This window comes from Hypomesus transpacificus, unplaced genomic scaffold, assembly GCF_021917145.1.
Source record: "Hypomesus transpacificus isolate Combined female unplaced genomic scaffold, fHypTra1 scaffold_186, whole genome shotgun sequence".
NCBI classification, from domain to species: Eukaryota; Metazoa; Chordata; class Actinopteri; order Osmeriformes; family Osmeridae; genus Hypomesus; species Hypomesus transpacificus.
The window spans coordinates 67,883-84,997 of NW_025813735.1; the positions used below are offsets into that span (position 1 = coordinate 67,883).

General features: G+C 46.7%; 2 protein-coding genes across 2 annotated transcripts; one reads left to right on the forward strand and one right to left on the reverse strand.

The window, feature by feature from the left end:
• Positions 1–683: 683 nt before the first annotated feature.
• LOC124489203 (extracellular calcium-sensing receptor-like) lies at positions 684–8,276 on the forward strand. Its single transcript, XM_047051891.1, has 11 exons — positions 684–901; positions 1,059–1,350; positions 1,760–2,002; positions 2,243–2,338; positions 2,707–3,010; positions 3,125–3,279; positions 5,644–5,874; positions 6,932–7,055; positions 7,180–7,373; positions 7,490–7,768; positions 7,848–8,276. The coding sequence occupies exons 1-11, from the start codon at positions 684–686 to the stop codon at positions 8,274–8,276; spliced, it is 2,565 nt and encodes an 854-aa protein (XP_046907847.1).
• A 1,022-nt stretch (positions 8,277–9,298) lies between these two features.
• LOC124489204 (extracellular calcium-sensing receptor-like) lies at positions 9,299–15,590 on the reverse strand. The gene is made up of 11 exons (XM_047051892.1): positions 15,439–15,590; positions 14,527–14,827; positions 14,177–14,263; positions 13,559–13,666; positions 13,154–13,320; positions 12,656–12,915; positions 12,164–12,375; positions 11,546–11,776; positions 10,936–11,059; positions 10,025–10,497; positions 9,299–9,721 (listed from the first exon to the last, which is right to left on the reverse strand). Exons 1-11 carry the CDS (start codon positions 15,561–15,563, stop codon positions 9,299–9,301), a joined length of 2,511 nt encoding a protein of 836 aa, XP_046907848.1. The 5' UTR covers positions 15,564–15,590.
• Positions 15,591–17,115: the final 1,525 nt, after the last annotated feature.

Sequence of the window (17,115 nt, forward strand, 5' to 3'; positions counted from 1 at the left end):
GCTCATAAGAGGAGTGCTTCGAGTATTTACAATTGGAGAAAGTCCAAATGGCCGCCACACTCTGCCCTTTCGATTGACACCTCGTTTGACCCAATAGGAGCTTCCATGCCCTGGTGACAGCCTTCTAAAGCCAACTAGGTCTGTGCGTCCCCTACCCCTAATTCTTTGTTACTCTCGTACAACAATAGGAATCGTAAAAGAAGAGTAAGGCAATGTGGTTTCACAAGGCTACAAACCCACGTTATTACAATACGCTCACATGGCTTCTCCCCAATTACACCCCTTTCCCCCAGAATGCCCTGCCCTCCCTGTCTCAGCTGTATCTCACTGGGTGCCCCATGGTGGCCATGGATTATTTAGCCCCAGGCTAATTTCTTCCTATATCAGTGATACCCTGGCTGTCTCCTCTTTCTTCCTCTCCCCTTCTCTCAGGCAGGAGGATGCCCAGGAACATTTCTGTCTCCTCTGAGTTTCCCTCTCTTTCTGTATCGCTCTCTTTCTTATTAATCTGTTTACCAATTAAAATGTTTTTTCAGGTGAAGTATAATTTCATGAACACAAAATAAATGTACAGTGAGAATAGATTGTTTTATCTTACTGTGTCTGATCACTGTCCATCCTTTAAGTTGGTCTTCTTTTCTCAGCTCCATGTGATGGTTCTCCGTTGGTTCTCTCCCCAGGTGATGTGGCTCTCTGGCTGGCTGTGGTTGCTGGCCTGCCTCCCTGGGCTGGTTCTGGGGCTGGCAGGAGGGGGGGGCTGCCGGCTGTTGGCTAAGCCTGTGTCCGGCAGTGTATATCGGGCAGGGGATGTGGTGATCGGGGGCCTGTTCCCCATCCATGTGGAAGCTCCAGAACCTGAGCTAGAGTTTAGGAGCAAGCGCAGCAATACGAACTGTACCATGTAAGTGGTTTGTAAAAGCAAATGTATAGAGTTGTTTTTAAAGTGTCATCTGTGAAATGATTCAATCTCCCTCTTTGCAGTTGTGCAAACCTAGGTCCTCTAACCCAGAACTCTTTTCTTCTCCTTTCCCTCCCTCTATCTTGTGTCCCTGCTCCAGTTTCTACCAGCGTGCATACCGCTGGCTCCAGACTATGATCTTTGCTGTGGAGGAGGTGAACCGTAACCCTAGCCTCCTCCCTGGGCTCAGGCTGGGGTACCTGGCCTCAGACTCCTGCCTGGCCGAGGGCATAACCCTGGGGGCAGCCCTGGGCATGGTGACCGGGCAGGAAGACTCCATATCAGGTACAGACTGTGGCACAACCCCCGAGGTGCCAGTCATCATCGGAGACACCAGCTCCTCCTCCTCCATCGTGGTGGCACAGACCCTGGGAGTGTTTACCCTGCCTATGGTAGGTTGGGAGGTTATTAATAAATATTCTTTCCACTTCCTTCCTTTTTTTGCGATGCTGTGCCCAAATATGAGGGAGAACAACAGTTTTTCTATGTCTAAAGACTTCATCTTTGTGTGTCATGGCAAATTGTAATGGCTTTAATTATACTGTAATCATACTGATTTGCTTCCATTGCTGTGTCACCTGCGTTTAAATTGTTTCATGCATACGTGAATTTACCCTCTTTATTACCCTGTGTTAGCCCTGTGTATTTATTTGTATATCTTTTTTATCTTACCTACTATTACGCTGATATTTCCCCTCATAGATGAATATAGTACCTACCCACCTACCTACCTAAATTTAAATCAGATTCCTACTTTCCCTTTCCTTTGTCATTTTCTCTCTCTCTCTTCTTTCCCCTCAGGTGAGCTACTTTGCTTCCTGTGCGTGTTTGAGTGACAGTAGGAAGTACCCCTCCTTCTTCAGGACTGTTCCCAGCGATGCCTTCCAGGCGCGGGCCATGGCCTGGCTGCTGTCCCAGCTGGGCTGGACCTGGGTGGGCTTGTTGTCTGGGGACGATGACTACGGGAAGTACGGGGTCCAAATGCTGCTGCAGGAGCTGAGGGGCTCTGGAGTGTGTGTCTCATACTCTGAGGTCATCCCAAAGGTATTCTAGACAAGTCTGTGTCTGTTTATCCATTGGTATAGGCTTTCTCTCTCTTTCTCTGAGGTCCCCAAAATACTTTCTGAAGACCTGCCTCATTGTTTTCGTGTCGGTATCTGTTTCTGTGTGTTTTTGATTTTGTATTTGTGTCTGCTGCTCTCTCTTTTTTCTCTCTCATTAGTCTCTCTGTCTCACTTCTCCTCAGTGTCTTTCTTTGTAATCATAATTTTCCCGTCCCTTAAGGTCCATTCCCAGAGCAGGATCAGTCGGGTGGTTGACACCATCCAGAGGTCCTCTGCCACAGTTGTGGTGGTGTTTGCCAGCCCCCAGGATGCACAGGTGAGCCTCGTCAATACAGGTCTGTCTCCGATACTCATAATGTATTTGATTCCACTTGCAGCATTATCTTGTATTGTTGCCATGTATGCATTTGAAAAATATCTGGTCTATTTAGCACATGTTATGTGTACAGCAGGTTCCACATCTGTGGAAGAGAAACAGATGCAAACAGGCTCTAACAGAATGTATATAAAATGTTAATTCATAAATGCTTAATATTTTTTTCATCTCTTAAAATCTCAGGTTAACATAGTATACACGTTACTAATGACCTGTTTGATGCAGGGGATATCATGTTTTTGATTTACTGGAAACGTCAGATCGGTATTCCAGACAGTTGTCACTTCTCTCCTCCTGTTTGCCTGCAGGCTCTCATGAAGGAGGTGGTGCGTCAGAACATCACAGACAAGCAGTGGATCGCTAGCGAGGCCTGGGTCACCTTCACCAGCCTCTCGGTCCCCCAGAACCTCCCCTCGCTGGCCGGCACCATCGGGTTTGCCCTCCGGAGGGCCCCTATCCCTGGGCTGGGAGCCTTCCTGACCCAGCTGAGGCCAGGCGGGCCCTCGCCCCATCACGACCCCTTCCTCAGGGAATTGTGGGAAGATCTGTTTGAGTGTTCTTTGGAGGCCAGTCAGGGCACTGCTCGGCTGTGTTCAGGGTCAGAGGTCATAGGTCAGTGTTGTCTGTTACAAGAAAACTGTCTTGTTCATAACAATGAAGGTCTTGATTGACTCACTTTGACATGATTTTCATGTAAATCTGCTTGTTTCAATTTGTCAAACCCAGTGGAGGGGGAGAGTATGTACGCAGACGTGTCACAGCTGAGGGGCACCTATAACGTGTACAAGGCAGTGTACGCCATCGCCCACGCTCTGCATGGCATGCTGGCCTGCCCTCCTGGAGACCAGTGTCCCAACCTCCAGCGCCTGCAGCCCAAAGACGTGAGCTGACCTTCAACATCATACTGAATAAGGATTTAGAAACATGTAATCAAAAGGATTATTTTTCTTTAAGGGATTATCAATCCAAATGATTAGAACCTATTTTATTCTGTTTATTATATCTATTTTCATGATTAGCAACCAAATACTATAAAATGGGCAGGGGTTGACATTAATTGTTTGGGCCACTTGTCCTTTGGGCAAGTTAGAGGAGGATCTGAAATGATAACTAGAGAGGGTACAATTTCTGTGGAAATTTCTGTGGAAATTGTGGGGTGTGCTCCTGTATTTTTGGACGCCCTTTGACTGGATTACACAAAAACTACCAGCCCGATTGTATGTAACTTGGTGAAGGGGTGTCACCAATTTTTACAAAACACGAAAATGTAATAAAACCAGAAAATGTTTGGTGATAACAACATACCTTCATTTCTGGCATTTTGTTATGTCGGTTTAAAACGGGGTTGTTAACTTTGACGATAGCGCGGCAATTCCCCCCTCAACTGGGCTGCATGAGTCTCCGACCATGGAATTGATCCAGTGATTGATACAGTAGATCAAATTCTTATCATCATATCTAGCATCGCCTAACAATAATTTCCGAAGTTGCTGATTTGAGGTTTTATATACAACTAAATAAGCACATAAAAAGCTGAACATTTTTATTTAGACTGTCTATGGTATGTATTTGTAGGAAAGTCAATTACTTTTTCGTGGCAGTTTAGAATTTAGTGAATATAACGGCAAAAAACTGTCTTGTCACATCGCATGGTCGGAGACTCATGTCGGCTCCACATGGTCGGAGACCCATGCACTTGCTAACTCAGGTGGCCCGCCAGTTTCATGTGGGCATTAGTGATGGGAAGTTCGGTTCTTTTTACTGATTCGGTTCTTCGAATCTCGTTCAGTAAAATGAACGAATCTTTTTTCGAGTCATTTGTTCATTTCAGGGGGGGGGGGGGGGGGGGGGGGGGGGGTTGGGGGCTATACGTCCACTGCAAAGGACGTATAGCCCTTATACGTCCACTGTAGGTTAGTGCATGACATGTGCACCAGCAAATAATATTTCAAAATAAATTCCTGCATTAAAATAATGTATCATGAGTTTGTATGATTTGGTCATGTATTATCACACTAGCATTTAATTATCACGTCAAACAATTACACTGCACTAAACTGTAAGTGTAAATGTAAAGTGAAAATAACAAAACCAGTCAGTATGATGACTTGAGCGAATATCATTCATTCACGTCTTACTAAAACAGCGGCCACGCGAAAGGGAATAAGGAAACTGTTTCCTCTACTAAAAAATACAATGCGGGTCACGTGAAAAAAGGATCCAAAGACTCGTAGAAAGACCGAGTCGGGGAAGGAACTAATCATTCGTTTCCTCTAGCTACAGAGCCTATGCAGGTCACGTGAAAAATGATCCAAAGACTCGTAGAAAGACCGAGTCGGGAAAGGAACGAATCGTTCGTTTCCTCTTGCTACAGCCTATACAGGTCACGTGAAAAATGATCCAAAGACTCGTAGAAAGACCGAGTCGGGAAAGGAACGAATCGTTCGTTTCCTCTAGCTACAGAGCCTATGCAGGTCACGTGAAAAATGATCCAAAGACTCGTAGAAAGACCGAGTCGGGAAATGAACGAATCACTCGAAGGAGAGGACTCGTTACTCCCGAGTCCTTATAAGGATTCGTTCAAAATGAACGAATCGTTCACGAACGACACATCACTAGTGGGCATCCCAACATAAGTTAAGAGGGCTAACACACACAAGTATTATACAAGTTCAGACAAACCTACTCAGTTTCCAGTTTTGACACAAAATAGTGTCACTAGCATGTAAATTATAGCAAGATAGTCTCATGGTGGGTCGGCTATCTAGATGGTGGACGAAGGTTCGTACTTGCCTTGCATGTGATAGCCAAAGGTTATCCTAATGCTAACATTAACGTATTTTTTATGTAATTGAAAGAGGAATTATTTACTGTGCCGTCTCAGTTACACTCAGTTACACTATCAGAGCTCGGAAAGTAAAGTAGGCAAATGGCTAGTAGAACATAACATTTCATAATAATTTCTGTCAATCAAACAGCTTCAAGATCCATTGAAATGTTATATACAGCTAGCTAGCCTCGCTAACAACATTGGCTAACTCAACTTCGGTAGGCTATCCTCAGTATTGCAAGCTAGTTCAACTGATACTATATCTAAAATAATGTTGTAGACATTACAATGGATTATGCCACTAAATGTGGCAAACTTGTCCAGTGGGGCAAGTCAATTTCTCCCAAAATAAATTTGTCCCGGACAAGCGGCCTTATGTCAAGCCTTGTAATGGGAGTTGTTTGCTCTGTTACAGATTGTTCAGTACCTGAGAGGTGTGAACTTCACCACACATGTGGGTGATCCCGTCCACTTTGACCAGAATGGAGATCCACCTGCTTCCTATGACATCATCAACTGGCACGTGACCCCACAGGGTGGGGTGGAGTTTGCCACCGTCGGACATTTTGTGTCATCTGATGGATCGGGGGGCCAGTTTCACCTGGAAATCGAGAGAGTGATGTGGGGTGCTGGGAGTGGACGTGAGGTAAGATTTTAAAAAAAAAATGAAAAACTGTGTGCAAAAATGAAGCAATACTATGCGGTAATTCAGGTGGTATTTTGTCAACTAAAATATCTGGAAGAGGTTACTGTTGAGTTGAAAGGTTATGACGTCACGTGGTTCTGTAAATCAAATGATAGTGTTTGATAATATATTAAAACTTGTTTGTGTATTGTTGTGTATGGAAAAATGTGTTCAGATTTTTGGGAAAGTAATAATCAGAAATATCACCAGTTGTCATCCTTGCTGTGAACGGCCTTTACACCCTGTGAGCTGTCTGGTTTCCTTGGAAACGATAAACTAACTGCTCGCCCCTGGCTTTAACCGTGTACATTTGACTACATTTAGGAGGAAACAATAACAACAGAAAATGTTACAAATAAAAACACCATAGCTCTGCCATTAATATATATCAGTCGAGTCAGACAAATGCTACAGTGACTCCCTTCGACATGGTTTGACATGTGTAGTTTGGCCACAACCTACAAGCTAGTGCTAACTCGCCCTACTTTGGAGTAGTAAGCTAGAAAGTCAGCTAGAGCTAATTATATATATATAAATATACTACAATGTACATGTGCTACAGTATAAAGGTACACTATACAAAACGTATTACAACCGTATGAACGATCGTGTGACGTTGACCCACCTGAAAGAATAATGAAAGTAGAGTCGGCTGGTCGCTAGTGGCTTCTCAGGTTAGATGTTAACCGCCAACTGAGGAACGCTGATGCAGCGCGAGGCCACTGGTTTTAAAACCGCGGTGATCTCGTGCCCTTTGTAACTTTTTTAATATGTAAAAAATCTACATATAAGCAAGTGGCCAATTACATACATATCCTGTGTGCCACACTAATGATGTCAGTATGTAAGGTTAGCATTGCTAATGATGCCAGTACGTACTGTCTGATGCTAGCAATGCCAGGATTAGTGATGCTGGCATTGCTATTGCTAACAATAACAGGATATATGATGCTAGCATTGCTATTAATGCTAGGATATGCTATTCTAGCATACTAATGACGCCAGGACACTCCCCCAGGTGCCCGTGTCTGTGTGCAGCACTCCCTGCCCCCCTGGCACCTGGAAGGCGGCACAGAAGGGCCGACCAATCTGCTGCTTCGACTGTCTGCCCTGCTCAGAGGGGGAGGTCAGCAGAGAGACAGGTACCTGGGATTGACTGGGATTCTAATTCTAGATTCCAATTCTGATACTGACTCTCTGATTCTAAGTGACTCTGATTCTGATCAGAACTGAGCTCTTCTCCCGACTCTGGCCCTTCCCTCTCAGGGTCAGTGGAATGCAGTCGGTGTCCTGAGAGGTTCTGGTCCAGCCCAGACCACACTGAGTGCATCCCCCAGCAGGTGGACTTCCTGTCCCTCAGCGACAGCATGGGAATCGTCCTGTCCGTCATCTCTGTTGTCGGGGCAACACTAACAGCCGCAACCTTGATTACTTTTATTTGTCACCGACACACGCCACTGGTACGAGTACACTGGGTGATTTAGAACATGCTACACTGCTGTTACATCATTACATAATTGTTGTCTTAAAAATTAGGTTTCCTTTATAATGTTTTTGTATTTATTAATCTCTTTAGGTGCGGGCCAACAACTCAGAGCTGAGCTTCCTGCTTCTGCTGTCACTCAAGCTGTGCTTCCTGTGTGCGCTGGCATTCATTGGTCAGCCCAGGCCTTGGTCCTGCATGCTGAGACACACCCTGTTTGGGATCAGCTTTGTGCTGTGCCTCTCCTGCCTGCTGAGCAGAACCGTGGTGGTTCTGGTGGCCTTCCGCTCCACCCTCCCTGGAGAGAACCTGATGCGGTACCTGGGTCCCAACCAGCAGAGGCTGGGCATCTCTCTCTGCACGCTGGTACAGGTGGGCCTGACAAGCTTACAATGTAATGAACTACCAAGCAGTGGCTTCAGGGTTATAACTGAAGGCTTTCTGTTCCCAGGTGCTGATCTGTGTGTTGTGGCCCCCCCTGGCCCCCCCTCGGCCTACAGAGAGGGGCATCAGAGGAGACCAGGGGCCCAAGATCTTGTTGGAGTGTGCTGTGGGCTCCATTGCGGGCTTCTCCCTGGTTCTGGGGTACATCGGCCTGCTGGCCTCCCTCTGCCTCCTCCTGGCCTTCCTGGCCAGGAAACTCCCAGACAACTTCAATGAGGCCAAGCTCATCACCTTCAGCATGCTGATCTTCTGCACGGTGTGGGTTGCGTTTATCCCAGCTTATGTCAGCTCTCCGGGGAAGTTCACGGTTGCCGTGGAGATCTTTGCCATCCTGGCCTCCAGTTACGGACTTCTGGTCTGCATCTTTGCCCCAAAGTGTTACATCATCCTGCTAAGGCCTGAGAGGAACACCAAGAAACAGATGATGGCCAAATAACATCAAGGCCTTCAATACTTTGCTATAGCTTAGTGACCTCTCAGAGTTCCATGCGTTTTGCATAATGGTGCAGTGATATATGTTTCTCATTGTGACAGATTGCTAGCCTATTGATAAACCTTTTGTGGAACTGAATGTTTTAATATGTGATAGAAAGTGAGCGCTACACTTTGCCAATTTACCTCTCAGCTTCCGGAGATTTCTTTTGACAGAGACATCTACGTAGCATGTTATGTCTCAATGTATTTTGAATAATAATAAAGCACATAGTGTTTAGAACTGTTATTGTGTCTGTTTACTATGTCTGAGAAGGGGTGGGGTAATTGGAGAAAACCCATGTGGGCTGGTAGTAATAATTTACAGCCTTCTGAGACCAAAGTGTGTTGCTTTTCTTCTACAATTCCTGTTGTAGAACGAGAGTAACAAAGAATGTCTGTCTCCACCAACGACGTGGCCTAGGTTGGGTTTTATGTCTAAAATAACACCGCACAAGACTGAGGAATTTCCCCCAAATATCAAAGACAATAAAAGTGTGAGCAATTGTTTTTGTCAACACACAGAAAACACAGAGACAACAGTATCTGATATCAGAAAAACTGCCTGATGAAAACTAAAGACAGTGTCCTGATAGGACATACATATAAATAAACTTTGTATTACTGTAAGATAAGAATGGATATTAAAATTTAAGATTTCAATGAGCTAATATTAAATAATAGAAGTTAGGATTCACATTTCAATTTACAAGTGACCCAGAATGGGTCTACAGTGTTACTTCAGACAGACAGAAAAGGAACAATATTTGTTAATTGTTCCAAAACAATGTATACTTTATTATTTTTCAAGTTTTTGCCTAAAGAAACGGCTGAGCTGACTAGTAAGTGATTAGAGGCAAAGTGTGCTTTGTGAACAACATTAACTTACAGTATATTAACATTACAGGTTTTCTCAGTAAAATTCACAGACCTCAATGAAGTCACTAAAAGCAATAGCAAATTTTTATCATACAGAAGGCCTTGATGTTATTTGGCCATCATCTGTTTCTTGGTGTTCCTCTCAGGCCTCAGCAGGATGATGTAACACTTTGGGGCGAAGATGCAGACCAGAAGTCCGTAACTGGAGGCCAGGATGGCAAAGATCTCCACGGCAACCGTGAACTTCCCCGGAGAGCTGACGTAAGCTGGGATAAACGCCACCCACACGGTGCAGAAGATCAGCATGCTGAAGGTGATGAGCTTGGCCTCATTGAAGTTGTCTGGGAGTTTCCTGGCCAGGAAGGCCAGGAGGAGGCAGAGCGAGGCCAGCAGGCCGATGTACCCCAGGACCAGGGAGAAGCCCAGGGCCGAGCCCTCATCACAGAGCAGGATGATCTGGGCATCCTCATGGCTCATCAGTCTGTGAGGGGTGGGAGGGGCCACAGCCAGCCACACAACACAGATCACCACCTGGACCGCAAAGGAGGACAGGCCAAGTTGAAACACACATTGGTCTGAAGCACACATTTGTCTGAAACACACTCAGATGAAACATACCCTCCACACATAAGGACAGTGAATTCTTCTGGCAGATGGTTTTCTCCAAAGCGTACATAGGGGGATTTAAACCTACAACCTGATGATCCGCAGTCAAACACTCTACGTCTCACATGACTCAACACTTATCCTTACATGATTCAATCAACACTAATCTGGGTGTAATGTTGAAATAACAGTCACACTTCTAAAAGATACTCCTTGAAGTTTTCCTACCTGTACCAGTGTGCACATGAGGATGATGGCTCGTTGCTGTGGAGGCCCAAACCATTTCATGACATCACTTCCTGGAAGTGTAGCCCTGAAGGCCATCAGCACCACTATAGTCTTCCCCAGAACACAAGAGATGCAGAGGACAAAAGTGATCCCAAACGCTGTGTGGCGCAGCATACAGGACCACTCAGAAGGCCGGCCGATGAAGGTGAGAGAACACAGGAAACACAGAGTCAGGGAGAAGAGGAGCAGGAAGCTGAGCTCTGAGTTGTTGGCCCTGACGATGGGCGTCTGTCTGTGGCAGGCGAATATGAGGAGGACCAAGGTGGTGCAGAAGGACCCCGTCAGAGCCAGGGCCAGCAGCGTGACGCCCATGGTGTCGCTGTAGGACAGGAAGTCCAACTGCCTGGGGATGCAGGCGGTACGGTCAGGGTTGGACCAGAACTCTGGCAGGCAGCGCACGCAGTCTATAGCATCTGGGGAAGCAGGAACCAGTGGTCAGACAGGAAGGACAGGAGGGATCATGGTCGCTACGGTCCGTCAGTGGGTCATCGTGGTGTTTAGTATTTCACAACGCCGCTTGGCAAGTTGTCTGAAATCCAAACTTCCTTCCCTCCCTCTCTCTGAGATACAAGAGCCAGGTTTGGTACCTACACAGCTGCTACCAATTATCTAGAGGAAGGAAGAAAGTTAGACTAGAAAAAACTGCTATTCCCATGTCACCTGTCTCTTTACTCAGTAGTAATACGCACTTATGTATTGGGAAATACTCAATATTTTTCTGGCACACTAAATGGTAGTATAAGTAATAGAACATACTAAACCTTTTCCCCGGCATCTTCTGCTGTGCAGAGCACACAGTCTCACCTGTCTCATTGCTAATCTCCCCTGCTGTGCAGACCACACAGTCTCACCTGTCTCATTGCTAATCTCCCCTGCTGTGCAGACCACACAGTCAAAGCAGCATACAGGCAGGTTGGGCTTGATGGCCTTCCTGGTTCCTGGGAGGCAGCTGGAGCTACAGACGGAGAGGGGAGCCTGACAGGCAGGGAGAACACCAACTAAATAGGTCAGAGATCCCCAATAGAGGTCAGAGAAAGAGGTCAAAGGTCACCGGCTGGGGTAAAACAACACGACGAGACTGAATTTTACAATTTGATTAGAAAACCTAATAGAACTCAAAGAATTTGATTTAAAGTATTAATTTTAAGTACTGTGTAATCATAAAGCCAACCTGGTTATATTACTCTTTTCAACGTGACATAAAAGGTGGGGGTTTCCTTGATCTGCAGTCAAATGCTGTTCCACAGAGCAAAACACATCCCATAATGAATACAATCTCAAATGTACCCAACATAACATGCTACAAACATGTTGAGCCATTAGAGAGGGTCTTACTGTGGTCTGGTTGCTGCTCCTGACCATTAGAGAGGGTCTTACTGTGGTCTGGTTGCTGCTCCTGACCATTAGAGAGGGTCTTACTGTGGTCTGGTTGCTGCTCATGACCATTAGAGAGGGTCTTACTGTGGTCTGGTTGCTGCTCCAGACGATATCCGTCTCCTGGATCTGCAGCTTCCTCCTGGCCACGCTGATGGTCTGGTCAAACCTTCCCACCGTCACAAAGTCCACCTGGCCGTCGGCCCGTTCCTGCCAGCTCACCAGGTCGTACATGGCTACGGGGTCCCCGTTTTCGTCAAACTTGGTCTCCTCGTTAAACGCGTTGGTGTAGTCCACCTGCTTCAGGTAATGCAGCAGCTAAGAACAATTCAAAAGGACGGAATGGGTTCAGCTCAGTGGTTGGAGCAGAGTGCGAATTATACAATGACAATCGGGGGGGTCAACTCCTTCTCCAGGGCGTGTATCGACCCCCCCCGATCTGTTGTTTTTACCTCTTTTGGGGGGGTCCAAGTCTTAATTAGGGGGTCAGACCCCCCCCTTCCCCCCCATAATTCGCACCCTGGGTTAGAGTATTTGCTTGCAGATCAAAACGTTAAAGGTCCAAATCCCACCTTGTGCAGAATGACGTTTTGGATAGATGACATTCGGTCTGCTAAATGACTACGTAATAATCCTTTCAAGAGATGGAGTTTTGTGAAATCAAGTCCTACTTTCGAATTCTTTGCCAGTGCCAGTCCTGCCTACCTGCCAGGGCTGAAAGTTGTGTGCGTCTAGACAGGCCTGCAGAGGAAGCGGCCCGCGGCCAGCCTCACATCCCCTCAGGTCGTGCAGAGCGTGGGCGATGGCGTACACTGCCTTGTACACGTTATAGGAGATCCTCAGCTGTGACACGTCTGAGTAGATGTTCCTCACGTTGCCCAGGTTCTCCTTGCCTGAACACGGAGGGACGATGGACCCTGTCGAGGAATGGACAGATCGACCCAGCGATTATACCTGTTTACTTGATGGGGCTGATGACTTACTTGATGATTATAACTAGGTAGACCCCAGGGGTAGGAATCTTTTGGTAGCTCACAATTCGATTGGAAACGATTCTTGGGGTCACGATTCGATTAAAAATTGATTACTTTAAATAATACAAAAAATGAAATAAAAATTATTTTGTGAATTGCTAGAAGACTGAATCGCGATTCGAATGTGAATCGATTTTTTCCCCCACCTCTGGTAGACCCCCACCGTGGCCCCCACTCTCACCCTGGCTCAGGCTGCAGCCAAACACAGCCTCCCAGAAGGGCCCGAGGAAGGGGTCCAGCGGGGCTTCAGGGCTGGAGGGATGCAGGCGGAGCAGGAAGTCTTGGAGGCCTGTGATGTGCGCCCGGCGGATGGCGAAGCCCATGGAGCCCAGCAGGATGGGTCGGTAACAGGGTGGCATGGAGAGGACTGAAGCCGTGCTCCAGGCCTCGCTGGCCAGCCACTGGACCCCCGTCAGCCTTTGTCTGGAGACAGACTTTACTCTAACAACACCCGGATCCAGTAAAAATCGCAGAAAACCTGTCACCTAATTTCTTTGACGTCGAATCGAGAACAATGAGCTACTGTTCAGTGATGAAACGCACTGTGATATTGAAGTGGAGATGTCGTGGTTAAAATACAGAAGTCATCCTTAGCTCTGAACTCTGAAATACTGTTTGAAATGTGCACTTCTAATCCTTCATAACAGGGTGCTGGGCTGACCTGAGCACCTCATCGAACAGAGCTCCAGCATCCTGCTCCAGGGCGAACACCAGGACCACCCCAGCTTTGGAGGCTCGGATGTCAGCCACGATGGCAGCCATGGCAGCCTCTTCATGGTTTTTGGGAATGATCTCATGCAGAGCCACACAAGCCCCCAGCTTCTGTACCTGGTCACATGGATGGTCATTAAAAACATCTACGTTCTGAGATGTATGAATTTTTGTGGCGGAAGTATGGAGTCAAAGGTTTAATATGATTATATTATTCATTCATATCAGTAGTTAATTGTACAAAAATCTATGTTTTTTTATGTACACATTTTGGAAGATGGCAGAAGAGTTAGTGAAACATGTTTAATACAGCATCTGAGACTTGTTACTGTAATGCAAGAAGATCACAACCCACCTTCTCAGCGAAGATCTGGGCTCCTCCTCTCCCATATGCATCATCACCAGCGACCACGCCCACCCAGGTCCAGCCGAAGTGTTGGACAAGCTGCACCAACGCATCTACCTGGAGGGATAAAGGGGGAGGGAGGGAGAGAGAGAGAGAGAGAGACAGAGAGAGAGAGAGAAAGAGAGAGAGAGAGAGAGAGAGAGAGAGAGAGAGAGAGAGAGAGAGACAGAGAGAGACAGAGAGAGAGAGAGAGAGAGACAGAGAGAGAGAGAGAGAGAGACAGAGAGAGAGAGAGAGAGAGAGAGAGAGAGAGAGAGAGAGAGAGAGAGAGAGAGAGAGAGAGAGAGAGAGAGAGAAGGGGGGGGGGGAGCAGAGACAGTCACAGAACTCAGACAAGGACACAGACAGACAATGAGACTATAACCAGTCACTATGACTTATTAGACAAGAAAGAATATTTGTAATTGTTTGAATAAAAAAAAAAGTTCCAGGCCATGAGGGGTACTAACCTGTGACTATACAAATACTTATGTACAAAAACATTTTACATTATGTGTGTTAAATCATATGTAAAATTGTGAAGTACACAGATATCAATAAAGACAAAACAGTAAGCGTGTTTCTGACCTGGAAGAAGTCGCTAGGCATGGTCCTGAGGAAGGCAGGAAACTGACTCTTGTCACTCAGACACGCACAGCTGGAGAAATAACTCACCTGGGAGACAAAAATTAGCAGGTAGCAAGATAATGTGTGCATTTAAATTCTTCATATCCCCAGGCCAGTTAAGATAGACAGCTAGAGATTACCTGCTGCATCTTGCTCCCTTTCTCGCTCCCTTTGTCTTCTCTCATTCCCTCTCCTTCACACTCTCTCCCCCCCTTCTCTCTCTCACCTTCTCTCTCTCTCATTTCCTCTCTTCCCCTTCTCCCTTTCTCTGTTTCCCTTTCCAGGCTGATAAACCAGAACAGGCAGCTCACCTGTGGCACGTGAAACACTCCCAGGACACGAGCTACAACCAGAGACTGGGTAGACCCTCCGTCTCCAATCACCACCGGAACCGAAACTGAGCATGTGCCCCCCAGCCCCCCCTTGACCTCCCCCACCCCTCTGTCCCCCTCCATCAGTTCCATGGCGGCACTGAGGGCGTGGTAGGGCGTACTGCATGAGTCGTAGATCTTGTAACCCAGGGTTACCCCTGGAAGCAGGCTAGCATTCCTGTTGATCTCCTCGATCGCAAAGATCATCGTCTGCATCCAGCGGAACGTCCGGAAGTTAAACCTGAGGAGGAAAGGGAAAAGGAGGAGGGTGAGGAGGGAAAAAAGGAGGAAGGAGAGAAGGGGATGAAACTCCTCCAATGTGAAACTCAAGAGAAGCATAAACACATCATTGACTAAACCATAAGAGGAACCAACAACTGGCTAGATCCCCTGATGTAAATCACACAGGATATTCATATCAACCCTGAATCGATATCTACATTGTGTTTTCCTAGTTCCCTGAGTAGGTATCTAGTGTCTGCCCTAGTTTCCTGAGTATATATCTACAGGGTCTCCCCTAATTTCCTGAGTATATATCTACAGTATCTCCCCTAGTTTCCTGATTATATATCTACAGTATCTTCCCTAGTTTCCTGAGTATATCTACAGTGTCTCCAGTGTCTCCCCTAGTTTCCTGAGTATATATCTACAGTGTCTCCAGTGTCTCCCCTAGTTTCCTGAGTATATATCTACAGTGTCTCCCGAGTATATATCTACAGTGTCTCCCGAGTATATATCTACAGTGTCTCCCGAGTACATATCTACAGTGTCTCCCGAGTATATATCTACAGTGTCTCCCTTAGTTGTTGGCGTCCCTGAAGGAGGCCTAGTCCGGGAGGATGGAGATCTGACCCCGTGCAGCGCATGGCAGCAGGCAGTGTGGTGAAGGAGAGGTCCGTCTCCAGAACAGCGTCGTGGAGGGAGAAGAGGCCACCCAGGGTGATGTTTCCTGGCCTTTGGAGCACCGGCATTGACATGGAGCCAGGGATCAAACTGCATTGCTGAGCCTGGGTCTGGTGGTCCTGGTGGGACTGGGCTTGGGTCTGGTGGTCCTGGGTCTGGGAGGTGAGGACTTCCCAACACAGCAGAACCGCAAAACACAGGAAACGAAGCATTGATCCTAAAGACTTCCCAACTATGTCTGCCAAGTCAAACCACAGCACAGAAGCTCACCCATAACCCCTAGCTCAAAATGAGCGGTTCCTTCAATCTAGCCTCACCCAGAGCCGATGGCGTGCCACTTCTCTGAGTCCTACCCCAACACACATCACACCAACCCCCCTCCTGTTCCTCTCTAGTCTGTGGGATGACATTTATATGCGCTGACTGGCTGAAACAACCCTCAGGATCTCAGGTCCCAACCCCCCTGGGCAGTGGATCACTGGAAAGACAGAAGCCGCCAGTTGCACTGCAAGTAGAGGCAGCAACTGAAAACAGGAAATCACATCTCACCATGATGGAGAGTGACAGGAATGGTTTTGTTTTGTTCTTTCGCAGGGAGACACTGTTCTGCCTGAGCAGAGAGCAGTGATCCTGCACTGATGTGAAGAGGCAGAAGTTCCTGCTCTCCTCACCTCCCTGCAGACAGGTGCCTTCCAACTACACGCTCTCTCTTTCCCTGTACACTCTCTTGCTCCCTTTGTATACATACACACATTTGCTACATAGGAAGTTCTGTGTGATGAGTTTCTGAAGGCATCTCTACTTCTCTCTGCCTGTTCTTCTCACTAGCACAGCATCTTGATTCTAGTAGATTTAGGAGAAGGCTTACAGCCCCCTGCTACAGGAGGAATATTATATATACATATATATATATATCATACAAATATATAAAACGATTTGCTGTAAGCAATATAGGGTTCAGGAGCAGTTCAAAAGTTGCTAGCCAACAGTTTTTATTTGATATAACCTCATTCTAAAAAGCACAACCCAGACTCCAGGTTGGACTTTAAAACAGTGTAATCAGGCTTCTAAAAAAAAACGTAATTAATCTGATTTCAAAGACTATTAGGGTTAGGGAAGAAACCATTTGAATGTGTTTTTTTGTGTTTTGTTTATAATTAATTGCTTATTAGGCCATAATGTGTGTGACAGTCTGCGTTGGTGCTTGGGAGCAGATCATTAACCCTCGCCTGCAGCCTTTATCAGATAAAGAGGTAGGAAGGAATAGGGAGACAGTGAGGGGAATAAAAGAGAGATGGAGGAGAGGAAAAGAGAGAAAGGGCTAAAGAGAGATAGAGGGAAAGAGAGAAAGAGGGGAGAGAGAGGGAAAGAGAGAAAGATAGAGGTTAGAGAGGAGGAAAGAGAAAGAGAGGGGAGAGGTGTGTTGTATCGCCCCGGGTCACAGTTGGCCCTTTACACAGTAATGTGTTCCCTGGTGTGGGGGAGAGAGGGATGAAGAGGCAGGTGTGTTTTGTGTCTCCAGGCAGGTTTCTCTCTGCTGGGTTAATGACACCCCCCCCCCCCCCCCCCCCAGACCGCTCAGTGGCTCCTAATGAGACCTCCCAGGATGCACTGCTCTCAGAAGGG

Excerpts from the sequence above, each read along its gene's own strand:
- LOC124489204 (XM_047051892.1), bottom strand. The coding sequence starts at position 15,563 with ATGTCAATGCCGGTGCTCCAAAGGCCAGGAAACATCACCCTGGGTGGC. Across the intron at positions 14,828-15,438 it reads GCTGCCATGCGCTGCACGGG|GTTTAACTTCCGGACGTTCC; the intron begins GTCAGATCTCCA and ends TTTCCTCCTCAG. Across the intron at positions 14,264-14,526 it reads GAGTGTTTCACGTGCCACAG|GTGAGTTATTTCTCCAGCTG; the intron begins GTGAGCTGCCTG and ends TTTGTCTCCCAG.
- LOC124489203 (XM_047051891.1), top strand. The coding sequence starts at position 684 with ATGTGGCTCTCTGGCTGGCTGTGGTTGCTGGCCTGCCTCCCTGGGCTG. Across the intron at positions 2,339-2,706 it reads CCAGCCCCCAGGATGCACAG|GCTCTCATGAAGGAGGTGGT; the intron begins GTGAGCCTCGTC and ends GTTTGCCTGCAG. Across the intron at positions 7,769-7,847 it reads CTCTCTGCACGCTGGTACAG|GTGCTGATCTGTGTGTTGTG; the intron begins GTGGGCCTGACA and ends TTCTGTTCCCAG.